The sequence below is a fragment of the Neovison vison genome, chromosome 2 (assembly GCF_020171115.1).
Source record: "Neovison vison isolate M4711 chromosome 2, ASM_NN_V1, whole genome shotgun sequence".
Classification (NCBI taxonomy): domain Eukaryota; kingdom Metazoa; phylum Chordata; class Mammalia; order Carnivora; family Mustelidae; genus Neogale; species Neogale vison.
Window position 1 is genome coordinate 15,894,810 of NC_058092.1, and position 24,439 is coordinate 15,919,248.

General features: G+C 60.2%; 1 protein-coding gene across 2 annotated transcripts in view; it reads right to left on the minus strand.

Annotated features, from left to right (window-relative positions):
* The window catches only part of HSPG2 (heparan sulfate proteoglycan 2), a 99,103-nt gene that overhangs the window by 6,304 nt on the left and 68,360 nt on the right, over window positions 1-24,439 (minus strand). For both annotated transcript variants that reach the window (XM_044237388.1, XM_044237387.1), the window contains exons 40-85: window positions 23,945-24,003; window positions 23,590-23,757; window positions 23,342-23,452; window positions 21,104-21,204; window positions 20,830-21,010; window positions 19,774-19,899; window positions 19,477-19,629; window positions 19,254-19,396; window positions 18,787-18,922; window positions 18,545-18,699; window positions 18,174-18,324; window positions 17,298-17,464; window positions 17,066-17,213; window positions 16,524-16,675; window positions 16,224-16,359; window positions 15,977-16,128; window positions 15,089-15,224; window positions 14,802-14,953; window positions 14,247-14,385; window positions 14,001-14,152; window positions 13,243-13,378; window positions 12,974-13,125; window positions 12,582-12,720; window positions 11,665-11,816; window positions 11,314-11,461; window positions 10,135-10,286; window positions 9,557-9,698; window positions 9,148-9,299; window positions 8,623-8,764; window positions 8,366-8,506; window positions 7,936-8,070; window positions 7,316-7,497; window positions 6,718-6,913; window positions 6,282-6,461; window positions 5,705-5,965; window positions 5,321-5,525; window positions 4,683-4,780; window positions 4,034-4,300; window positions 3,372-3,481; window positions 3,023-3,170; window positions 2,816-2,932; window positions 2,071-2,182; window positions 1,231-1,375; window positions 1,044-1,143; window positions 779-888; window positions 501-609 (exon numbers count right to left, since the gene is read on the minus strand). In XM_044237388.1, the coding sequence (XP_044093323.1) occupies window positions 501-609; window positions 779-888; window positions 1,044-1,143; window positions 1,231-1,375; window positions 2,071-2,182; window positions 2,816-2,932; window positions 3,023-3,170; window positions 3,372-3,481; window positions 4,034-4,300; window positions 4,683-4,780; window positions 5,321-5,525; window positions 5,705-5,965; window positions 6,282-6,461; window positions 6,718-6,913; window positions 7,316-7,497; window positions 7,936-8,070; window positions 8,366-8,506; window positions 8,623-8,764; window positions 9,148-9,299; window positions 9,557-9,698; window positions 10,135-10,286; window positions 11,314-11,461; window positions 11,665-11,816; window positions 12,582-12,720; window positions 12,974-13,125; window positions 13,243-13,378; window positions 14,001-14,152; window positions 14,247-14,385; window positions 14,802-14,953; window positions 15,089-15,224; window positions 15,977-16,128; window positions 16,224-16,359; window positions 16,524-16,675; window positions 17,066-17,213; window positions 17,298-17,464; window positions 18,174-18,324; window positions 18,545-18,699; window positions 18,787-18,922; window positions 19,254-19,396; window positions 19,477-19,629; window positions 19,774-19,899; window positions 20,830-21,010; window positions 21,104-21,204; window positions 23,342-23,452; window positions 23,590-23,757; window positions 23,945-24,003 (6,749 nt within the window). The remainder of the gene's footprint in view (window positions 1-500; window positions 610-778; window positions 889-1,043; window positions 1,144-1,230; window positions 1,376-2,070; window positions 2,183-2,815; window positions 2,933-3,022; window positions 3,171-3,371; window positions 3,482-4,033; window positions 4,301-4,682; window positions 4,781-5,320; window positions 5,526-5,704; window positions 5,966-6,281; window positions 6,462-6,717; window positions 6,914-7,315; window positions 7,498-7,935; window positions 8,071-8,365; window positions 8,507-8,622; window positions 8,765-9,147; window positions 9,300-9,556; window positions 9,699-10,134; window positions 10,287-11,313; window positions 11,462-11,664; window positions 11,817-12,581; window positions 12,721-12,973; window positions 13,126-13,242; window positions 13,379-14,000; window positions 14,153-14,246; window positions 14,386-14,801; window positions 14,954-15,088; window positions 15,225-15,976; window positions 16,129-16,223; window positions 16,360-16,523; window positions 16,676-17,065; window positions 17,214-17,297; window positions 17,465-18,173; window positions 18,325-18,544; window positions 18,700-18,786; window positions 18,923-19,253; window positions 19,397-19,476; window positions 19,630-19,773; window positions 19,900-20,829; window positions 21,011-21,103; window positions 21,205-23,341; window positions 23,453-23,589; window positions 23,758-23,944; window positions 24,004-24,439) is intronic.

The following is a 24,439-nucleotide window of genomic DNA, read 5'->3' on the forward strand; positions in this document are numbered from 1 at the left end:
GGTCCTGATGCTATAGCCCTACCTACTGTAGCCCCAGAGCCATGACCAGCCTGGGAGGACTGCATCAGGAGACTGGGCAGGAGGAATGGACGACAGCAGGGTAGGGGGCACCAAGGAGGCTTGGTGGGGGACAGCACAGGAGGGAAATGCAGGAGTGACGGGGTAACCGTGTGGGGCGCTGGGTATCCGGGAGGCAGGTCATGGGCGACTTTGGTGAGAGCTGGGAAGGAGATAGGTACCTGGGGTGTTGGGGTTGCCTGGCAGCAGTGACAGGGGTAGGACGAGTAGCTGGGCACTGGGGTCAGGGGTGAGAACTCAGGGAGCAGAGTGGGTGTTAGGGTGGCAGGGATGGAAGTCAGTAGCTGTGAGGAGAGGCGAGCACTTGGGAGAGTGACAGAGTGAGCTAAGTAGGGTCAGCACTGGCGTGAGGGGGATGGAGGAGCTGCTACGGGCAGAGGCGAGCACTGGGGCGGCAGTGACCGGAGGGGTGGGTCACACACCTGGGTGGCAGTGCAGGGCCTGGGAGTGCTCACAGCGGCTGCCGGTGAAGCCGGCCGGGCAGATGCACACGTAGCTGCTGCTCTCCGAATCCTGACATTGGCCCCCGTTCTGTGAAGCCGTCCCAGAAGTCAGGCAGAGAACCCCCTGGCTCTCCCCTACCGGGGGGTCATCTGGAAGGCAGCTATGCTCACCACTATACCACCAACGCCCGGGGGGTCATCTGGGTGGAGGGGCAGCGGCTGGGGGCAGTGAGGGCCGCATGGTGTTGTAGGGTTACCTGGCACGGCCGGTCCCGACAGGTGGGGCAGTGGGAGATGCCGTGCGCTGTAAGGTTGAGGTCGTGGAACACAATCTCCTCGCCCTGGATGCGCAGCTCCCGGACACAGCCTGGGTGGTGGGGGGCCATGATGAGGACAGCAGAGGGTGCCAGGAGGCCTGCCCAGCCCACAGCCCACACCCCGCGGCGCTCCCAGACTCCCCATAGGCTCTGCCAGCCGGCCTGCCGAGGCTCGGCCAGGCATGGAGCCGGGGAGGGGGCTCACCTACGAAGCCACTGCTCAGCCCTGCCTTGGGGATGGCATCGTAGTCGGGGTAGCCACCCAGGTAAAGCTCCTCGTTTAGGTCCAGACCCTGGAACTTGCCCTGGGGAGTAGAAAAGCCCGGATGGCAGACGGGCTGGGCAGAGGTGGGGAAGGGGGCTAGAAGTGGGGGGGGGCAGTGGGACCTCACCTGAGAGGTCCCGTTGACCGGGGCCAGGCTGCCCACGATCAAGGAGCCCTGGGTTAGGCTGCGCAGCAGGGTCACGGTGTGGAACTGACCCAGCGCCAGCAGCGTGGGGTGGCGGATGGTGGCCATGCCCGAGCCTGCGTCAAACCTGCTCCCCAGGGTGGGGCCGGGGTGGGAGAGAGTGTACGGGGCTGGTCAGAAGGGCCAGGCAGGGGCCCCAGCCTGGGGAGAGGTGATGTCACTGTTTCCTGCAGTTCTGATCTAGTTCCTGTCCCTGCCTTGTCCTCCCCCCATCACCCACCCCCAGCTCACCCCAACCCTGCCGCTTCCTCAGATCCTTTCCTCCCCGACACCCCTCCCATCCCCAGGGCTTACCCAGAGCAGCCACGGGGCGCTAACTGCCCTTGGCTCTGTGGCCCTGGGGATCACCTTGCTGCTTTCCCTCTTTATGGCTACTCTTCCCCAGCCAAAGTTATCTATTCCCCCAAGGGCAGAACTCGATCTGTCTGTATCAGTGCCTGGCACAGAACAGGCAGGTGTCCAGCAAATAGTTTTTGAGTGAATGAACGGACGAGTCCTGGTCTGCAGGGGTCCCACTCAGCAAAGACGCGCTCGGCACCACTGAGCATCTCGGCCGGAGTTTTGTGCGAGTCTAGGTGGCTTCCTCCCACGACGGGCCAACACCAGCGCCCGCTCCGGCAGATCAGGCGGCCACCGAGGGTAATGGCCGCGCCTCGTCCATCCTCCTTCATTCAGCTCAGTCCGGGGTGTGTGCCTGACTGAAACCCCGCAGTCCGGTCCCCAGCCCCCTGCCCTCATAAATGGGGAGGGCGAAGGTCTCACCGAAACTCGGGCCTTCCCCCGACGAGGCCGAAGGAGATGAAGTCAGGCTGCCTGTTGGCCAGGTTGGTGGGGCTCCCTGGGATCTGCTTCTGGCCATTGTACAGCAGCATCCCTTGGGTGGGGGGAGGGCACAGCTGTGTCGGGGCCTCCCACCAGCCACAGGCTCCCTGGCCGCCCAGCCCCAAATGTGAGTGACCGCAGCCGGGGAGCGGTCACTCTCCAGCTCCTGTCCCTCCCTCCACACGCCCTGCACAGCCAGGGCCTTCTCACGGTCTCTGGATCGGACTGGCTCAGAGCATCTAAAGACACGGAATTTGCTTCACTCACACCAGAGGGCCTACCTGAAGGAAGGCAGGGAGGCAGAGACTCACCAGAGTAGAGCAGGAGGCCTGGACAGTGAAAGTCAGAGAGCCGTAGGAGATGGAGAGGGAGAGAGAGAGAGAAAGAGAAAGAGGAAAGGGAAGGCTGAGAGATGGAGACAAAGGACGGAAGGCGGAGGACAGAATGAACAGGAAGCTGGGACAGGAGGCTGTGTGTGGTTGTGCCCGTCAGAGGTCGGAGGTACTGCAGAGTGGGGCAGAGAGACAGGAGGAGGCACAAGGGAGGGCCCAGAAGGCAGACCTGGGGGTTGCAGGACAGAGGGAGCTAAGGGAGCTGGCTAAGACCCGGGGGTCACGATGGCTCAGATAGCGGCGGGGGTTACTCTAGGAGATCCCTACCCCACAGCAGCCTCTCTCTGGCTTACCATCAGCTGAGTCGGGCCGGAAGGTGATCTTGATCTCGAATTTCCTGTAGGCGTCTTTGATGGTGGGCAGCGGCAGGAAGGAGTGGGGGGTCTGCGTGAAGTAGGGCACCACCCGCTCTGTGGGCAGAGAACGCGGCTAGAACCACACACCCCCAGGCAGTGGGCAGGGCGACTGCTGAGTCTGGAGTGGGGAAGGTGTCGTTTTACCTGGCACCTGCAGGTGGGCAAAGGCTTTAACCTTGCCCTGGCGGTTAGTGGCTGTGCAGACATAGGTGCCTGCGTCCTGAGGTCGGACGGAGGGCAGCACCAGCATGTTGTTTTCCAGGCGGCTGTCAGGCGGCAGGTTCCCATCCAGCTGCAAACACACCCACAGTCCAGAGCCGGGCCTTGGCCCGCCCCTCCGCATGGTCTGCCTCCCATCGTGCCGCAGGCCGACCCTTGAACACTGAGCATGAGCTCTGTGCCGAGCCCGGGCCAGGTCCTGGGGGCACCGAGTTGGTGAAGACCCAGCCCCTGCCCCTCAGGTATGCCCACTGTGCCCCTGCCAGGCACGTACCTTGCTCCAGGTGATGTCAGGGGTGGGGTAGCCAGAGGCCATGCAGGGGAAGGTGGCTGCAGAACCAGCAGGCACACGGACCTCTGGGGGTGTTGAGATCTGGGGCAAGGCTAGGAGTGGGAAGGAGACACCAGCCATCAACATGATGACAGCCACCATTTGAGAGCCCAGGCCGTGTCCTGACTCATTCCATCCTCACACTGGCTCTGGAAGGCAGCTATGCTCACCACTATACCACCAACGCCTCACACTGGCTCTGAAGGGAGACACTGCGTCCCCAGGTCACAGAGGAGGCTCCCTGCTGGTTGCACACATGGACGGGGCAGTCGGGGCTCAGGGACAGGTCCACTGGACTCCGCAGCCTGAGACGCTTCAACACACCCCGGGGGAACGCTGTGCCGCCCCCCACGGCGGTCAGTCTGGGGGCAGGTCATGGGGGTTGGGGTGAAAAGGAGCTGCTTTTGAAGACACAGAGGCGTGTCGGCCCTGCATTCTCTGTTCTTTCGCACTCTAGCGTGTCTGTTTTGTGTTTAGGTCATCTCTGCCATCAGACTGGGCTGTGGGGCTCCGTCATCAGAGCAGGTGCCCTAGAGGGTGACGGCTACGTGTCCGCTTTCCTGGTGATGCCCCCTGTCCCCGCGGAGGTCCCTGCTGGCCTCCACCTTGCACGAGCAGCAGCACGTGGGACTGGGTGGTGCCGGCGGCGTTGGTGGCGGTGCAGCGGTACTGTCCTGCGTCGGCCAGCTCCACGTGGGCGATCCTCACGATGCCTCCGCTCTGCACGATGCCGGGCCGCAGGCGCCCCCCGACTTTGCTCCACGTCACCTGAGGCTTGGGGTCACCCAGGGCCAGGCACTCGAACTCCACGGCGTGGCCAACCACCACGGTCTGCACGGAGGTCCGGATGTTGATGAGCACCGAGGGCAGGGCTGGGGAGGAGGGAAGTGGAGGCAGAGTGAGGCCAAGTCTGCCACGCACCTCGCCCTAGGACATGAGCCCGGAGCCCCCAGTGTCCATGTGCTTTCTCGTGCATTCGCTCCTGAACACTCGCACTTGTCTGCAGGTTCCCTCACTTGAGTGTCTGCTGTCCTTCTGCATTGGTTGGTCTGAGCCCCTAGTCGCTGCCCTCATCTTCTTTCTTCCTCCCTCCCCTGCAGTATCTGTCAGGTCCCCTGTACTGTGCTGGACTCAAGATAGCATCGAGTACTTCTCTTTATTCATAGACATTTAAGGGGTTTCCTGGGGAACATAGTCCCTGGGCCCTCATCTCTGTCTCCTGCCCTTAGGAGGGGCCCGAAGGCACCACCCTACCTTGGACAATCAGCTGGGCACTGGCCTGGGCCTGTCCCCACGGTCCATGGGCCTGGCAAACATATGTCCCTTGGCAGCTCTGGTCCAAGTTCTGGATTCTGTAAAGAAAAAATAAGAAGACACCAGCAAATATAGACAACAGACAAGAATGCTTTGCAATGGCACAGAAGTTCAGAGCCATCAGAGATTAGTACTGGCTGTGAGCTTCTGGTCTCCCATGAACTTCATGAGGTAGGTAAGGAGTAGGGTAGGCCAGGAACACAGACCCACGTCACCGCACCCATCCTAGGCCAAGACCATGGTCAGATCTCAAGATCTTACACAGGTACAGAGCAGCAGAGCTGAGACCTGGGTCATGTGTATGTATCCAGCCCTGGAGCCTGTCCCCTCTCCCCTACACTACTGATCAGGATATAAACAAGAGCCAGTGTTTACTGAAGGCCTTTCACGTGCCTTGGATAGTCTCATGTGGTCTCATATAAGCCGTCGTGTGCGTGAGAACATTTGGGCTCAGAGAGTGGAAGAGACTTGCCCAAGGACACAGTTTCATCTGAGCCCCACGGGATGAATATCCTAACAGCCCCCATGCACCTTGGGCTGAGGGGCTCAAGCTCAGTCTCGCCTACCCCCCGGCTCACCGGAGCACCCCATCGTGCACACTGTGGCCAGGAGGCAGCTGACCCCCTTCCTTGATCCAACGGAGCTGGGTGCCCCGGTCAGCGGGCACGGCACAGTGGAACTCAACGCTGGCACCTATGCTCTTGGTCTCCAGCTGAGGTGTGACTTGAACGATGGGCGTGGATCCTGCTGGGATGGCAGTGGCGGGGACAGAGCCAGAGGAGCCTGTGGGGACATGTATGAGGTTCTGTGTGTATGCGTGTGTGTGAGAGAAAGAGAGGGAGAGAGAGAGAAATGTCCCTGATGCCTCCCCCTCCCAGGATCCAGAAAACCCCCATCTTAGCACACAAGGAATGTTCTTCTCCTAGAAGCCCTTCTGCCCTGCCTGAGCCAGGGCTGCTCACCTTGAACAAGCACCTGGGCGAAAGCCTCTGCCGAGCCCACCTTGTTGGTGACCCGGCAATGGTAGCGACCTGAGTCCTCGGGGGCTGCGGGCTCAAAGCGCAGCATCTCGTTCCTGGCTGTCACCCTTCTGGGGAGGCTGCCACCCACGCGACTCCACTGGAAGCTGAGCGGGGGTGTCCCATGAGCCAGGCACTGGAGCTGCAGTGTCTCCCCTGCCCTCACCGAAGCGTACTCCGGGACCGTGGTGGCGTATGGTGGGCCTGGGGGCGGGGCGGGGACACAGAGGTCAGGGCAGGGAAGAGCAGTGGTCAGGGTGGGAGCAGCTGTAAGACACAGGTGTCCTGCCAAAGGATCAGGAAGTTGAATGGTCTGTAGCAGAGGGCTGGGGATGAGGGAAGCAAGGATGCCAGGAGGGGAGGTGGGTCTCAGACAAGGGCAGGCTCTGGGGCGCTGCGGGGCACGGGGCCCTCTGCATGGCACTCCTGGGGTACTTCCCCGGATGTAGTCCAGCCTGGGGGCTCAGACCTCCATGCAAGGCAGAGAGGGTATCCCAAGGAGGGTGGGCGAGTGCCTTACTCTCCACGTGCAGGGCGATGGTGGCCTCGGCGTGGCCGGTGGGGCTGGTAGCATTGCAGATGTACTGGCCTGAGTCCTGCTGGGCTACGCGGGGGATGATGAGCGTGTCACCTTCCAGTCGGTGCTGCCAGGGCAGCGGGGAGCGCAGCTTGGACCAGTGGATGGTGGGTGTAGGGCTGCCTGCAGAGTGGAAAGAAAGATACAGAGGTCACTGGGCTACCCTGGGGATGAGCCAGGCACGAGACTGGTGAGGCAGCGACTGGGTGGTCTCATCCCTTCATAGGGGTCCTTGAGTGGGCACCTCAGCCATCACTGGGTGGTGCCAGCAGCGAAGTCCCCTCCCTGGGTACACTAGCATCTTCAGATCTCACGTCTACCATTCAGGCCCTAGGGCCACACTGCTCTGCCTGCCCCAGGTGCCAGCCCCCGTCCACACCTGTGGCTGAGCAGCGCAGGGTGGCTGTGTGTCCAGCCTCTATGGTCAGCTCGGCTTCTTCAACTTGGACCTGAGGGGCCCCTGGGGCCACGGCGCCCGTGTCCACGATCACCTCCACCTGCTTCTGTGCTGTGCCCAGTGCATTCTGAGCCAGGCATACGTAGGTGCCCGCATCTGATGGTTTAGCCGATGAGATCTGGAAGAAAGCAAGGATGCTGGGTAAGTGGGCACGCACAGGCACCTGGGCATTAGCCCCCAGGACTGGCTTGCCTTTCCCGCTTCCCTCTGCTGCCAGGTCTCCTGTTTGGCTGCTTGAGGGCTCCTACTCAAGACATCCAGCCCATTAGTCTGCCCAACCACTTGTCCATCAACCCACCTGCCCAGCCCCCATCTCCCCCCCCAACTCACCCATCCATCCGACCGTCTACCCACCCATCTATCCATCCCCCTCTTCATCCCTTCATCCATTCATCTACCCATCCACCTACCTATGCAGCCAACCACCCACTCGGCCATCTACCCATCCAAGTACCCACCTACCCGTCCAACCATCCTTCCAGCCATTCCTTCTTCCTTCCCAGGGGAACACCTGCCTCACCTGCAACACTGTGTGGCTGTCCACGACCCCATATAGCCGCTGCTCCACGATGGTGGGGGCACCAATCCGGGTCCAGCGAGCCGAAGAACGGGGCTCCCCAGCGCTGACACATTCCAGGGTAACGGACTTGCCCACTTTCACCCGCACGGGGCCCTCGGGGAGCACAGACACAGTAGGGGGCCCTACCCAGAGGAACGACATTGCTAATACAAACGCAGGGCTCTGCCCATCACAACCCCTGTTTCAGTAACTGTGGAAACTGAGGCCAAGAGGGAGAATGGCCAAGAGGGAGGTGTTGGTTAGAGGCAGAATTTTATTTATTTATTTATTTTTAAAAGATTGTATTTATTTATTTGACAGAGATCACAAGTAGGCAGAGAGGCAGGGAGAGAGAGAGAGAGAGAGAGAGAGAGAGAGGAAGCAGGCTCCCTGCAGAGCAGAGAGCCCGATGTGGGGCTCGATCCCAGGACCCTGGGATCATGACCTGAGCTGAAGGCAGAGGCTTTAACCCACTGAGCCACCCAGGCGCCCCTAGAGGCAGAATTTTAAACTTGGAGGTCGTGAGCTCAGAATCAAGGCTGGAAACAGGAGGCAGAGCCCACCAGGCCGATGCTGCTCACCGTGTACGCTGAGGTTCACGACACTCTGGGCCATGCCGTAGGTATTGGAGGCCACGCAGCGGTAAGCACCATGGTTGCTGGGCCGGGCGCCCACAATGGTGATGATGGAGCCGTTGGGGCTGATGTGGACATTGTCTGTGGAGTTGGCATGGGGCAGGGTATGGTCAGTGAGGCTGTCCCTGTGCCTCTGTGATGACAGTAGGTGTAACTTGGCCCCACATCCCCAACCCCTCCAGCCTAGCTCACAGGGTCCCAGGTGGCAGATGGGAGTCCCTGGAGACTCCCGGGTTCAGCCCCCTCCCCATGCACATGAGACAGTGAGGCCCCAGAGGGGAGGGGCCTCCTCAGCCTTGGCCCCACCCACAGCAGCGATCCCACCTTCCCAGTGGCCTCTAGGATCCTGCTCTCCTCCCCCACCCCACCAACTCACCCTCCAGTTCTTGGTTCCGGGTTCTCCACTCCAGGTTGATGGGAGCCGCCCCGTCGTGGATGAGGCACTTGAAGCTAGCATCCTGTCCCTGCTGCACAGTGCTGCTGGGCGGGTCGACAGAGATGACAGGGCTCCTGAGGCCTGCGGGGTGAGGCAGGCAGGAGGCTGGGCACGGGCGGGCCAGCTTGGCTGGGCACCCCTGCCTCAGCTCCACAGTCTCCCCTTGGGCCCCGGCCCGCGGCATCTGCCACACTCACGGTAGGAGGACCCTGTGCTGGGAGGGACGGTGACTGTGAAGGAAGCCTCCTGCTCGGGGCCGGAGCCACCAACAACGCGGCATACATACTCCCCGGAGTCAGCCGGAGAGACGTGGTGCAGCCGCAGCAGGGAGCCGTGAGTCTGGGAGCAAGGAGGGAACAGCCATCACGCCAAAGTGCCTGGGCCAGGCGAGTCCCCAAGCCGGCTGTGGCAGGGGCCAAGCTCTCCCTTGAGTCCCAGGAGCCCAGGGCCCCAGCTGGGAGGGAGGAGGGAGCTTCCTTTACCGACTCCTACATGTCCAAGCAGCTCACTTGACAGAGGAGGAAATGAGCTTGGGGACAGCTCAGTGGCAGGGCCAGAACACCCAGGTCTCTTACTACCCCACTGAGCAGCTCTGCTCCCCAAACTATGGTGTCCGCTGGGGTCCCAGAGGAGGCCAGGGCTCACACGAGGTTTGGGGTGCAGAAGGCAAATGCAGGTCGAACCCAGTCTGCTCCGGAATGCTCCCCATCAGGCCCCTGTACCTGGTGCTGGGCAGGGAGGCTGTCCCCACGCTTGTACCACGTGACCTGGGCGTGGGCCTGCCCGGGCACCACACAATTCAAGTCCAGAGTCTGTCCTTCGGCCACGTGGGAGGAGGAGGCCTCGATGTAGATGGGCTGGGCCAGTCCTGGAGCTGTGGACACAGCGGGTGGGTGAGAAGGGTGAGGCTCCCGGGGACGAAGGCAGGGACTGAGGGCAGTGGCAGGGACAGGATGCCTGGGGCTCATGCTACCCAGACCCAGGGCTGGTCCCCCGTGGTTGGTGGGAGGAGCTGGAGGACCCTCACGGAGCAGAGAGCCAGAGCCCTGCTAGAGAAGCAGGGGAGAGCAAGGCCAGGAAGGGATTCTGTAAACCTGTGTCCCAGCATCACGCATTGCTCCTGTCACTCACCAGGAATGGGGCCCGGGCTGGAGGCCTCAATTGTGACTCGGACAGAAGCCTCCAGGGTGCCTGAGCTGCTGGTCACTTGGCACGAGTACTCTCCAGAGTCAGCGGGGGACACCTGGTTCAGCCTCAGCAGGGGTCCGTGGACCTGGCCAGCATCAGGGCAAGGGCAGGGAGAGTGAGCTGGGGGGCTGGCAGCCATGGCCTTCAGATGCCCAAGTCCTCTGCTACGTACACCCCAGGACTGTCACATATAGTTGTGAAGGCCACATCCTGAGCAGGGCGACCCCCTGAGGCCTTAGTGTGGTGTACGCTGATGACTTTTTTGTGGTAAGAAAAAGTCTAACGTTCTGAGTAACAGGTGCCTTTTTTTAATTGCACTCAGGTGCTGGGAGGCCGGAGGTGGCTCTGCTGTGCCCAGCCTGTTCTTGACCTCCTGACTCCCACTGGCCTCCACTGCAATCTTCCCCAAAGCCCTGGATGTTGGAGCCACTTTCCCTCCTGGCTAGAATGAGGCAGGACTGTTGGGCAGGTGTGGGGTAGGGTGAGGAGTGCCCACATCTTGCTTTCTCTAGACCCCGTACCTGGTGCCGGGCAGGAAGGCTGCCCCCGCGCCTGTGCCACGTGACCTGGGCGTGGGCCTGTCCAGGGACCACACAGTTCAGATCCAGGGTCTGCCCTTCCGCCACGTGGGAAGAGGAGGTCTCAATGCGGATGGGCGGGGCTCTGCCTGGGGCTGAGGCACAGGAAGAGCTCAGTGAGCTGGAGCTTCCACCCCTCTGCCCTCAGTCCTGACCCCTGGGTGCCCAGATTTTCAGACCAGGGTCCAGACCACATACGGAGAGATGGCCTCGATGCCCCCTGCACTGCCCATTCCTCTGAAGCCCGGGGCAGCTGGGTGGGGGAAATGGCACACCCCGGACCATGGCCCCACTATCTCTTGTGCTTCCAACATCATCAGTGGCTGGGGCCCAGGGGCAGGCACCTCCAAACAAATCACTCATTTTTTCTTCAAACTTGAGCAATGTGTGCCTAAGAACCCAGACTCCAGGACCAGACTATCTGGGTTCAAGACCCAGTTCTGCCATTCGGGAGCTGTAGGACCTTCGGAGAACGACTTCACCTCTCCGTGCTTTAGTTTCCCATCTGTAAAATGGGGAGAATAGTCACACCGACCTCAATTGTTGCGAGGAGGAAATGGGTTAAACATGTAAACGGAACAGGGCCCAGCACCCTGTAAGTGCTAGAGCACGTTTATTTCTCAGCAATTCCCATACTACGATCACGTCTGCTACAGCCACGTAGTAATTATTTCCCATTTTCCGGTCAATTGATTTACTTAACAAAACCCGTCAACACTCAGTGGCGTCGTGGGCAGTGATTTCCCTGAAATCATGGTGGGTTTCATATGCGGCTGTTTTTCTCCAATACACCACCGCGAATACAAAAGGTTTTTATGAGGGACCCCCTAGAGAGCCCCCTCACGTACTCGTGGAGGTGCAGTCCCAGCCTTTAGGGAACGCATGTATCGTTGCAAGAGTTTGCAATCCCCACTTTGCGGATGAGGAAGGTGAAGCACGGAGTCCCTTTTGCAACATCTCAGAGCATGGATAGAGACGCTGGGACTCCCGCCTGTACAGGCCAGACTCCCAAGTCCAGTTTCTGGGCCCTGGACATCCCACCTGACTTGGTTCCTGACCTCTGCCTGCTGGTTCCCCCCAACCCTCCCCGCCGGCCGGCCGGTCTCCCTTCTCCAACCTCACCAGGGACAGGAAGAGCGCTGGAGCCGGAAGCCTCGATGTTGACCAGGACTGAGGCCTCCAGGGGGCCCGAGTCGCTCACCACGTGGCACACATACTCGCCCGAGTCAGCTGGGGACACCTGGTACAGCCTCAACCGGGAGCCGTGGGCCTGAGCGGGGGCAGGATGGGGAAACGGGAGCAGAGGGAGAGAGCTGTCAGAATGCCAGAAGGCTGGGGCCAAGGTCTGGCTTCTGACCTGGGCAAGCACTGTGCCCCCAGGGACTTCCTGAGTGGATCTCAGGGGAGGGTCTCTAGCCAGGAGCCTCACATTCAGCAGCCCTCCCACCATGTCCAGGCCCCCGACTCCCATACCTGGTGGTGAGTGGGGAGGCTGCCCCCGCGCTTCTGCCACGTGACCTGGGCGTGGGCCTGTCCAGGGACCACGCAGTTCAGGTCCACGGTCTGCCCTTCAGCCACGTGGGAGGAGGAGGACTCAACTCTGATGGGCACAGCACTGCCAGGGGCTGCCAGGCACAGAAGCAGATTTGGGAACGACTGGGTTGGTGGGAGCCTCAGCCGTGGAAACCCATGGCCGAAGATAAAATGGTAGTTAACGCCTGCTAAGCATGCGGAGCGGGGCAGGTACTGCTGGAAGCACCGTGTGTGTGAACTCATTTCATCCCCCTAGAATTCACTGGGCACCTAGTGGCTCAGTCGATTAAGCGTGTGCCTATGGCTCAGGTCAGGATCCTGGGGTCCCTCGGGTGGAGCCCTGCATTGGGCTCCCTGCTGAGTGGGGAGTCGGCTTCTCCCTCTCCCTCTCCCCGCCCCTCTCTGCTTCTGCTCTCTCTCTCAGGTAAATAAAGTCCTTAAAATAAAATCCTCATAGGATTCATGAACTTTCTGTGATCGTGGAAATACTCTTTCATCTGTACCGCCCACTATAGCAGCTGCTAGCTGCGTGTAGCTACGAAGCACTCCAACGTGATGATGCGAATGTTAAACTTTGACTGCCATTGCCACGTGTGGTCGGTGGTCACCATAGTGGACAGCAACATGGGGCTGGAGTGACCACCGACATCCTCATGCTGCTGATGAGGAAACGGAGCCGAGGGAGGAGAGGAAGTCCCAAGTCTCTTAGCGGCGCAGGCAGGATTCGAACCCAGGCATCTTGCTGCAAAGCCCTTGACCCAGACTGCCACCCTCATGTGAGAGCTCTGACTGCTGACCCCCTAGGGAGCACTGGTCCCTGTGTCTCCTGGTCCCTTTTTGGCCTTTGTTGGACTCACCGGAGGGGCTGCCGGCGCCGGGGGAGACTGAGACCATGATGGAGGCCTCCTGGGCATCGATGTTGTTGTTGGCCCGGCACACGTACTCGCCCGAGTCAGCAACAGACATGTGGTTCAGCCGCAGGCGGGAGCCATGGGCCTGGGGCACATGGGGAAGGAGAGGGAGCGGGGTTGAGGGACCAAGAAGTCACCAGCTGGCTCAGGCCTCCTCCTGGGCCTCCCTCAACAGACCTGCTGAGGCCACCCTCTGTTTATGCAGGGCAGGAGAGAGGACTGCCCCAGGACTGCCAGCAAGGGCTTCACTTCCAGTTCTTTGCCCACAGGGTTTATCCTTGCAATGCCCGTCCTGGTGACAGGGGTTCTGCCCTTGCTGGCCTGGCTCCACTCTGTACCTGGTGTTGGGCAGGAAGGCTGCCCCCACGCTTGTACCACGTGATGGTGGCCTGGGGCTGCCCAGCGACCACACAGTTCAGATCCAAAGTCTGCCCTTCGACCACTGTGGGGGACGAGGACTCGATCCTGATGGGTGGGGAGACACTGGGCACTGGAGGCAGACAGGACAGGCCATACAGCCAGAGTTAGTCAACAGTGATGGCGCCAGGGTCCTATCTACCTCCCCCTGAGCCCACTTTCCTGGACCCCCTGCCCTGTGCCCTCTCACCATGGGAAGAGCCACTGCCCTCGATGGTAACGATGAGTGAGGTCTCCTGGGAGCCGCCGCCATTGCTGACATGACACACATACTCGCCCGAGTCGGCCGGTGTCACCTGGGGGATCCGGAGGCGGGAGCCCACGATCTGCGGGGCAGCATGGGTAAGTTAGTGGGTGGGGGGCAGTATCTCCACGACTCAAGTGCTGCCGCCCCAGACTCTAGGAGCCTTGCCACCTTGCCGGGGCTGGCTGCCACCCAACTGTCCTTCAGAACGCCCTCAGGGGCCTTCCTGAGGCTCCAGGCTGGGGTGGACAGTGCCTCTATCCTTTGTACTATTCTCGCCTGTCATCCGAGCCAAAAGCCTGCTGTGACCGTCCCTGGTGACTCCATGGTGCCCTGTTGTGGTTTCTGTCACACTGTTGTCACGGGCTGTGTCTGCCTTGTCCCCTAGCCTGTGAGCTCCCTGAGGCCAGGCACAACCTCGTTCCACCTGGAATCCTTCGTGCCAGGCGCAGACTTGGCTGGGAGCAGATTCTCAGGGACATTCAGTAAGTGAGTAAATCATAGAATGTTCTGTTAAGATATGGGTTCAAGATGGGTCAGTAGGACCTACGTATCCTTAGTATTGGTCCAGGGCCCACGAAGTTAAGAATGTTCAATGTTTGCTAATTGACTGACCACAGAAAAGATGCTCACAGCCCCTCTAGAATCCCGTGAGGGCCAGTGTGCCTAGTTTTTGCTCCCGCCCCCCCGCAATGCCTCCATACCTGGTGCCGGCTGGGCAGGCTGCCTCCCCGCTTATACCAGGTGATGGTGTGGGGGGCTTGGCTGGCCACCAGGCAGTTGAGGTCCAGGACATGTCCATTGGCCAGGGAGGCCGAGGACGACTCGATGCGGACGGGGTACACCACACCCTGGGCTGGGAGGGCGAGACAGGAGCAGGGTGTGGGAGCTGCTGAGGTTGGAGTGGTCCTAGCAGTACCCCAGCGTTTGTTATGACCCGAGATACTCACGGTGGGAGGGGCTAAGGCGCTGCTGGATTGTGACAAGGATGGAGGCTTCTTGGGTGCCCGAGCTACTCACCACGCGGCACACATACTCCCCAGAGTCGGCTGGGGTCACCTGGGGCAGGCGCAGCCTTGAGCCATGCACCTGGGCAGGGCAGGAGGAAGTCAGGCTCAGAGTCAGGCCCCAGGGCTCCCAGCCAGGCTCCTGCTCCCTTCCCTGGCCCTGCTCCCAGCCCGGTCCAGTCAACTCGACTGGAAAGACCACCACTCATGACCAGTCAATTCCGCTGCCCCCGTGTCGGGACTGGGTCCAATGAAAAGAAGTGGGTGACCAAAACTTGTTGATGTTCTGTGGGGCAGGGGAGGTAGGCAGTATGAGCCCACTTGCCAGAGGAGGACACTGAGGATCAGGGAGGTCAAATGACTTGCCCTAAAGTCACATAGCAGGCAAACTGGCAGGACAGTGTCTGAACTCAGATATGCCTGAATTCAAAGCCTATGCACTCTCCTCTGTAGTCACCAGGGTCCTTCAGCCTCCCACTTAGTTCCCCTGCCTCCTACCTGGTGCCGCGTGGGGAGGCTGCCACCACGTTTGTGCCATGTGACCTGGGCATTGGCCTGCCCAGCGACCAGGCAGTTCAGATCCAGGGTCTGCCCTTCAGCCACGTGGGAGGATGACGACTCGATCCGGACAGGAGGGGTGACCCCCAGCGCTGGGGACAGAAGGCAGAGGGTCAATCCCTGGCTAGAAGTGTGTGTGTGTGGGGGGCTGTACTGGTCTCGTGGGATCCTGCCAGTGTCTCCCACGGCTAGGACCCTAGCCCCACCCTACCCCCAGTACTGCTTACCGGGTACAGAACCTGCAGGCTCAATGGTCACCAGGACAGAGGCCTCCAGGGGCACGGAGCTACCCACCACGCGGCACACATACTCGCCCGAGTCAACTGGGGACACCTGGTGTAGTCTCAGCAGTGAGCCGTGGGTCTGGCCGGAATGGAGGTGAGCTCAGAGGGGGCTCTCATGGGACCCTGCTCCCGTAACCTGCATGCTTGCCTCACTCTCTGACCCCTAGGGCCTGGCCATCAGCTGCATCCTGCTTAGGGGGAGACTTGTCCCAAGAGTAGGAGGTGGCCAGGAGAAGCGATGGTGAAAAGGGCAAGCACTAATTCCACCTTCTATCAATTCTAAGACATGCTTTTTAATGTCTCTGAAATCAAGATGCATCTTACAGTAAATAATTTTACAATCATAAGCAGCAACTTTCTTTCCTTAGGAGTATAAAAACTTGTACGCATCTCACAATGGTTGCATCCTAAGCTGTACAGAACACAGTAATATTAATGGCATCACACGAACAATAGCTCAGCGATTTCTACCGGCCAGAGCTCTGAGCACTTTGCACATATATTAAGTGCCTTCGCTCTGCAAACCCGGCACCCTTACAATTCTGTAAGACAGCACTTTAGACACTGAAGCTATGGCACAGAGAAGTTAAGTAACTCGCTCAAGGTCACAGAGGTTAAGTAACTCGCTCAAGGTGGAAGCAGCATTCACACCTAAGCTGGCCAGTCCTTGAGTCTGGGTTCTAACCATTGTACCAGACACCTGTGCAGTGACGTCCAAGGCTTTCCCTGACTCCGAGGAGCCAGCCTCTATCTAGCCCCCATCCTTGACCTGGACCACCTAGGGCCTCCCTCCAGTCCCTTTCTTGGCCTATCGGTATTCTAGGCCTATACCTGATGTCGGGTGGGGAGACTGCCCCCGCGCTTATGCCACGTGACCTGGGCGTGGGCCTGCCCGGGCACCACGCAGTTCAAGTCCAGGGTCTGCCCTTCAGCCACGTGGGAGGAGGAGGACTCGATGCGGATGGGCTGGGAGCTGCCCGGAGCTGGGGGAGAAGATGGTCACCAGTCAATCCGGTTCTCTACAATTACCCCCACGCAACCTGTCTTCTGTCCCAGCACACCTGGTGGCCCCACTCACGGTAGGCGAAGTTGGCCCCGTGGTTCCTGGTTACTGTGACTGTGATGGAGGCCTCCATCCCATTGCTGGCTCGGCAAACGTACTCGCCTGCATCAGCTGGCGAGGCCTGTAAGATGTACAGGCGGGAGCCGCGGACCTGGGCAGCCAGGGGCAGGGGTGTGAGAGCCTAGCAGATGCCCTTCTACCAGGCTCCTCTGAGCTGGGAACTGCCAGCCGCTCAGCTTAGGGGCCAGGACTCCCTCAACTCACTGTCCAGAGCTTGGCCTGGCCAGCCCCTCCCGCCCTCCTGCCACCGCGCACCTGGTGTCTGGCGGGGAGGCTGCCCCCACGCTTGTACCATGTGACCTGGGCATGGGATTGCCCTGCCACCACACAGCTCAGATCCAGGGTCTGCCCCTCAGCCACCGTTGGGGATGTGGACTCGATCCTGACAGGTGGGACAGGTGCTGGGGCTGTGGGGAAAGAAGCAAAGGTAGCAGATGCCCCCCAGGAGGGAGGGCCAGAAGGGTCTACCTCAGGGCCAGTCCGGCCAGGCTCTCAGATGCTTGGGGGTTTGGTGGCCTGGACTTGATGTCCTCAGCCGAGGTGCCTGGAGAAGAGGGCCAGGGCAGTGGCCAAGCCTTGTAGAAGGGAGCAAGGAAGTGGGGGAGAAGAGGGTAGTTTGGGAGAGGAAGAAGAGGCAGTTGCATGGTCAGGGAAAAGTGACTGGGAGATAGCGGGTCACCCGGAGAAGTGGAGTCGCCAGCTCCAGAGTGGGCCTCCTGTTCCCACCCTCCCAATGGCAGGTGGGGTCACTAGGACCTCAGCCCCTCCTGTGTGCCCTGCCCTTGGCAGTTCCTCACCAGGGATGGAGCCCTCAGGGGAGCCGGAGGCCTTAATGTTGACCAGGACAGAGGTCTCCAGAGGTCCGGAGCCAAGGACCACGCGGCACACGTACTCGCCTGAGTCAGCTGGGGACACCTGGTGCAGCCGCAGCAGCGAGCCATGGGTCTGAGTGCAAACAGGGAGGGTTGGAAGGCGGCCGGAGGCATCCTATCCACCCCTCCGGCGGGCTGGTCCTGGGAACTGCTGTACCTGGTGCCGAGCGGGGAGGCTGCCCCCGCGCCTGTGCCATGTGACCTGGGCGTGGGCCTGCCCGGGCACCACGCAGTTCAGGTCCAGGGTCTGCCCTTCGGCCACATGAGAAGAGGAGGACTCGATGCGGATGGGCTGGGAGCTGCTGAGAGGGCCTCCTCCAGGAACTGGTACAGAGAAACTAGTAAGGGACCTGGGCTCCTGAGCCCCAGTCCCACAGCCCTGGGGCAGAGTGCCCTGAGACAGGACCGGGCCCTAGTGCGGGAAGGCAGATGGGAGACCTTTCTAAGACTAGGACCATGCTTTTCTACCTCAGCACAGTCAGGCCCCTGCTTCCCTCATCCACCTCCAACTTCGAATTCGAGGCCCATTTGCCCACCTGTGACTCCCTGATCTTTGATGAGCTGCCACGGCCTGTGGGCAACCAAAGGCCTTCAGTGCCCAGGCTGGGCCAACAGACACGGACAAAAAACGCTACAACTCTCTTCTAGACGGCCTTTATCATCTGCTCACACCAAGTGACTACCCAGAGGGTAGTGCTATTGTTCCCATTTCACAGATGAAGGAACTGAGCCTTCAAACGTGACATGACTTAGTTCAAGGCTGATAAAAGGTGGAGCGAGGATTTAAACCCAGGTCAGCCGGACTCCCAACTCAGTTTAATCCTGACTGCTGCTTCCTGACAAAATCTGAAACAGTGACCTCACTGTGAGGCCCCGGGTAAGCCAGACCCTCACCCTCTGTCCCCTCACATCCCCAAAGCTGGCCTAGAGCGCCCCCTCTTGCCCTGATGTTACTGAAGAGACTACTGCTTCCCTGGGAGCAGTGGGGAGCTCCTCGGGCTGGGTCCCTGCCTGGCCCCGCTCGGCCCCTCACCTGGGGTGTAGCTAGGGCCTGAGTGGGTGCTGTGGAAGACAGAGACGATGATGGAGGCCTCCTTGGGGCCCGACTCGTTCTCCACTCGGCATACATATTCTCCAGAGTCAGCTGGTGAAACCTGGGGAATCCGTAACCGGGAGCCGCGCACCTGGGGCAGGGTGGGACAGAAAGGTGTGTGGACGGGAGGGGACTGTAGTCACCACTCCCTCTGAGCCTTGGTGAGTCATTCATCAAGCTCTCCCTGGCTCCGCTCCAAGCTGCCCCATGACAGAAGCTGGAGAGGGAGGGAAATCAGGGTTGATGGTTGCCTGTGGGGAGCATCGAATCACCCCCAGGGCCCCTGCCACAGGCTCTGGGACTCCCCATACCTGGCTGTGGGGAGGGAGACTGCCTCCTCGCTTGTACCACGTGATGGAGGCATGGGCCAGCCCTGCCACCACACAGTTGAGGTCCAGCGTCTGGCCTTCAGTCACGGATGGTGATGAGGACTCAATTCTGACCGGTGGGGAGCTGGCACCTGAGGCTGGGGCCAGAGGCGAATGGAGTCGGCCCTGGGAGCCCTCCCCGAGCTTTCCCCTCCCCACTGCTTCCGTCCCCAGAGGCCCCGCACCTGGAAGGACAACCACTTGGATCCTGGCCTGCGCAGTGCCTGCAGGGCTGGTGGCCACGCAGAGGTAGAAGCCGGCGTCAGCCGCCGTGATGGCCGGGATGAGCAGTGTGGCGATGTCTGTGCGCTCGGACCGGGCCTGCCGCACAGTGAGAAGGGTCAGCTGCCCAAGGGGGCGAGGCAGCCTGGCGAGGGCTAGCCAGCAGGGATGGGTAGAGGCAAGCACAGAGCCAATCCCGGGGCTCAGTTGGACACAGAGGGCAGAGCCGGGTGGCAAAGCAAGAGGCCGACAGGGGCTGCCTGCTCGGGTACACCGGACAGGAGGTCTGAGCAGGTTGTCATTCTGGATGTGAGGAAAACCAGGAGGGGAGGAGACGGGGAAGGAAGTGGAGGCAGGAAGGCGGGAAGCGAAGGTGGCAGGTGCTGGAACCCTGTGAGCCTGACGGCCCTGCTCAGACAGCTCTCCTCACCTGTGGGGGGAGGTTGCCCCCTTCCTTCCTCCAGGTGATGGTGGCGCCGGGCACGCCCGCGGCCCTGCAGTACAGCCTCACAGTGCGGCCTTCGTACACCTGAGTCCTCTCTGGACTCACCTGGACCCTGGGCCCGCTGCCCCCTGTGCACAGAACCCCGTGAAAACTGCCCTCTGGACGGTCCGGGTGCTCCCAAGCTCCGCCCTCAGTCCTGTCCCCTCACCGTGCACGTGGAGCACGGCCCTGGCCACGTGCTGCCCGGCGCTGTTACGGGCACGACACAGGTACTGGGCTTGATCCGAGGGCTCAACAGCTGGCAGGCGCAGGATGCCGCCGTGGATCTGTGCCTTCTGAGGGAGCTGGCCCCCAGGGCCCCCTGATGGAGAGGGGGTGGTCAGCAACCCCGGGACTGGCACAGCTAGGCCTGCCGGCTTGCAGACCCCACAGCCTCCAGTCCTGCCCCTGTCCCCCACCCATCCAGGAGTGGTGGGCCCCACGGGCAGTCCTGACATGGCTTCACCTGTCCAGTCAAGGGTGGGTGCGGGGTTCCCTGTGGCGCTGCAGCGGAACTCGGCCATCTGCCCGGGCTGCACGGTGAGCTGCGGTGGGTGGATGGAGACCACGGGGGCAGACGGGGTACCCGAGGCTGATGGGGGACATGGGGGGATGCAGTCAGGGTGGGGAGTATCCCCCTTGCTGCTCCTCTCTCTGCCTCTGCTCTAGCCCCCTGTGGCTGTCTGTTCACAGAGTGGCCACAGGAAGCTTTGAAAATGTCCATGGGATCTTCATACTTCCCCACTTTAGGCCCGGCCGTAACTCTCAGGAGCTTTTAGGATAAAATCTGAACTCCCTGCTGTGATCTACCTTTGCTCACAGCTTCAAGTTCCTCACCTACAACCCCCACTTTAAAAAACATTTTTATTTATTTATTTGAGAAAGAGGGAGAGCGTGCGCACAAGTGGTCAGAGGAGAAGCAGACTCCCCTGTCAAGCAGGGAGCCAGACACCGGACTTTCTCCTGGGACTTTGGGATCATGACCTGAGTGGAAGGCAGACCAACGAGCCACCCCGGTGCCCCTCACCCCCTTCCATAGCTCCAGCTACACCAGCCCTGACAATGCTCAAACACATCAAAATGCTCCTGCTTCAGGGCCTTTGCACATGCTGCTTCCTGCCCCAAGAACACTCTGCCAGCTCTTCAAGTGGCTGAACACCTTGTTTTCCTTCAGCTCTCAGCCCAGATATCACCTCCTCAGAGAGGCCCAGCCTGACCACCCCGCGGAGAGTAGCCACCTTCCTCCCACCTCACTGTATACGCCTATCCCAGCCCTCATCGCCATGTGGAATTACGCTGCTTGCTCATTTGTTCCCAGACTTACTGCATCCCCATCACTACATGTGGTGTGGGAGGGCAGAGCTCCTGTCTGTCCCCTCCCCCTTTTCTTCCATCTAGCCGGGACCTAGCACTCTGGAGATATTCACAAACTGCCCCCTGAATAAAGACACGCTCGCTAGTCCTGGTGGGCATGGGAGAAGGCTGCAGGGGGATGGGCCAGTCATGGCAATGACCCGTGTACCTTGCACATGCAGTGTGGCTGTGCCCTGGTCCATGGCGAACATGTTGGAGCCGGTGCACACATAAGTGCCCGCGTCACTCGGCTGGACATTGCGAATGGTCAGGATGCCGTTGAAGTCCATGGCCCTGGCTGGCAGCTTCCCGTTGTGCAGGCGGGTCCAAACGAGGGTGTAAGCTGGAGACTGTGGGCGGGGCCAGGAGAATGGATGGCTTGTCAGAGCAGACGCCAGAAGGCAGAGCCTCCCTCCCTGAGGTCCCCGCCCGGCTCTGCCCACCTTGCTTTTGGCCGTGCAGATGAAGGTGACATCGGCTCCAGGGCGCACGCTCTGGCTGCGTTGCTCCTCCACGGTCACCGTGATGGGCTTGCTGGGAGCCTCTGTGGGGACAGGAGGCCCCCCGTGAGCTAGGTGCTGGCCCGGCTCTTGTCCTATGGCCGCATTCTCTCTCTCCATCACCCTGTCTGGGAGGGGATTCCCTCCCAGGCTGGCTTCCATTCCACTGTGTTCCCTGGTGCCTCCCTCCCTCACCCTGGCTCAACCCCGGGGTCCACCTTCTGCCTGCTGGCACTGAGCCACCGCGGGCTGTGCTCTGACAGCCTCTTGCCACGAGCCCACCTGGCTCCACTTCAGAATCACCGACCACAAAACCGCTCTCGACACTTCACTCCAACTGGCCTCCTCTATCCGGTGGGAGTTTCCTTCCTCCCCAACAATTTTGCACCTTCTCCCAACCTCTCCACACACCTGCACTCCCTTCCACGTCCTTGGTTGGCTAAGGGCTTCAATTCACACTTGCTGAGGCAGTCGAAACTACCAGGCCGTTATCTACCAGGCAGATGACTTCGTTCATCTTCCCAAACCTACCCACCCTCCCTCTGCCTCGTCCCTGCAGGAGGAGACCCTTCCCTCCCATCCCCCATCCCCATCCTGTCTTTCCATGCCCCAAACAGCTTCCTCCACGGGCTCTCTTGCTATGTCAGTCCCTCCTCTCTCTCTTGATCATTCTAGAATTTCCTTTCGAAAACACTCCCGTGACCTCATACTCTCTCTTCAGCTACTGCCTTATTTCTTGGCCTTCCTTCAGAACCAAGACTCTTGACAGCATTGTTATATTTGCGGTCTACATTCGCTTCCGTTCTTTGTCTTTCTCTCATCTGGTTTCTACCCTTCCTCTGCACTGAAAGTGGCTCTTGTCAAAGCATGACCTTCAAGGGTCACTGCTCTGCTCACATCTGACTTCCCCAGGGCAGCCGGTGAGGCCGACCGTGCCTTCCCGGAAGCCCCCTCCCCATGACGTCCCCTCCCCATGACGTCCCCCTGCTCTCTTCCTATCTCACTGGCTGCAACTGCTTCACCCCGTTTCGCTGTCCTCTCTTCAACTCGTCATGTTTGAGCTGGAGCTCCTTGGGGCTTGTAGGCCCTGTCCTTGAGCCATGCTCTCACTGGGTAATTCCATTCTGTTCCACGGCTTTCAACACCTTCTCTGTGCCTAGAGGTTTGTTTTTTTTTTTTTAAGATTTTTTTTGTTTGTTTGTTTATTTATTTGACAGAGAGAGATCACAAGTAGGCAGAGAGGCAGGCAGAGAGAGAGGAAGGGAAGCAGGCTCCCTGCTGAGCAGAGAGCCCGATGCGGGGCTTGATCCCAGGACCCCGGGATCATGACCTGAGTCAAAAGCAGAGGCTTAACCCACTGAGCCACCCAGGCGCCCCATGTGCCGAGACTTCTTGAATGCATTTCTCTGCCAGGACCTCTTTCCTGAATTCCAGGCTTCCATCCCAAAATGCCTTCCTGATATACCTGCTTAGATGTTTTCTCAAATCCCTCAAACTTCAACAAGTCCAAAACCAACCCTGTGATGCCCTCTGACCTGTCTGTGGCAGGTGCTGCTGGTACCCTGCTCATGTCCCCTTGCCATGTCACTTCCCGCCTGCCTGACTTCTGCCAGCTGCTGCACTGTTATGCCCGAAGTCATTCTCAGACCACTGGAGACTCCTGTGCTCCTAACCCTCAGAAGTAGTGCAGAACACAGGGGACCTGGTGCTCCTAGATGAGGCCTCGATCAACTGACCCTGGGGGGCAGGGTGATGCCAACACGCACAGCTTACTCTAGAGTTTCCCAGAATTTCAGCCCACCATGTGCTCGGTCACATGCCCTTTATGGGATGCCTTCTCTTTCCTACCTCACCTCCCAAATAAACTACCAGCATGTACATGCTCATCCCAGACTCAGCTTTGGGGGAGCCCCAGTGAAAACACTCTCCTGCTGTGCCTATTCCATCTCAGTACAAGGCACCTCATTGGCCTACCTGCTGGAGGCCACAGCCCTGGGCATCAACCTAGCCTTTTTCTCTCTCTCACTGACCACAACCAAATCCTGCCAGTTCTGTCCCTAAAACTAGCGTCTACTCCATCATCTCGCCGTCTCCATGGCCAGCACCCCCGTCTAAGCACCCCCTCACTGTGTCTACAGCACAGCCACACAGGGCCTGGGGAGGCGGGGAACAGGGACTCACCGGTGACCAGCAGCTCTGCCCGGCTGCTGTTGGCGTGATGGAGATTACGACAGGTGCAGATGTAGATGCCGGCATCCGAGGGCTGGACACTGGGGAAGTGGAGCTCAGAGCCTGGTGGGGAATGGTTGGGAGCTCATGAGGGCAGAGGCACCGCCCCTCCCACCCGGACAGGATCCCAGCAAACAGGACTGTGCCTTCCTTCCCACTGGGGTGGCTCACAGGGCCGAGGGGGCCAGGGTCCTGGGTACCTTGATGCCGCTGCTGGGTGCTGCTGGGCATGGGACGCCCATCCTCACGGGACCAGTAGAAGTAGTGGGGTGAGCTCCCGGTGACCTGGCACCGCAGGGAGTGGGAGCCGCCTTGGGGTACTATGCTGCGAGCTGGATGCACCTGGACCACCAGTGGGGCTGCAATCGCTAGAGGCAGGACAGGAGAGGCCATTCGGGCAGGAGGCTCCCGGCTCGAGCCATTGTGTCATGTCTGTCTCCCCAAAGACTGGCATGCCGCACCCTCAGCCCTGTCTCCCTGGACACAGCAGCTCTCAAACTCCCGAGGCTCACTGCCTTGCCCATCCCCCTCTCCTGGGCCCCCGATCCCACTTACCTTGTGGCAGGCACCGGCCCCCCCGCACGTTGGGGTTACCCACGTAACCTGGGGCACATCTGTAAGGAGGAACAAAGCTCAGCTCTGTCAGGTCCCAGACCCCAGGGGACTTGGTGCCTCACAGTGGACTTGGGGAGCCAGAAGCCGGTGGGGGTGTGCCCAGTGGGGGGTGGGGAAGCTCGCAACTCTGGAAGGACTTTAGAGACTGAAGAGGCCCCAACACAGGGCCTCACTGAGCTGAGAAAGGGGAGCACAGGGCAATGTCAGCAGATTGGACAACGGGGCTAATGAGGCCTTTATCCTCCAGGAAAATATTCATTCAACACACATTTGTCAAGCAACTACGATGCTAGGTTATGAAAACACGACAGTGAACGTGATGAAGCTTTTGCTTCTACAGAATTCAGTCATGGTGAAACCAACACAGGAACTATGTAGTGAGAGTGAGGGACACAGACAGGGGGCACCGACCCAGCCCTGAGAACCAAGAGGCTC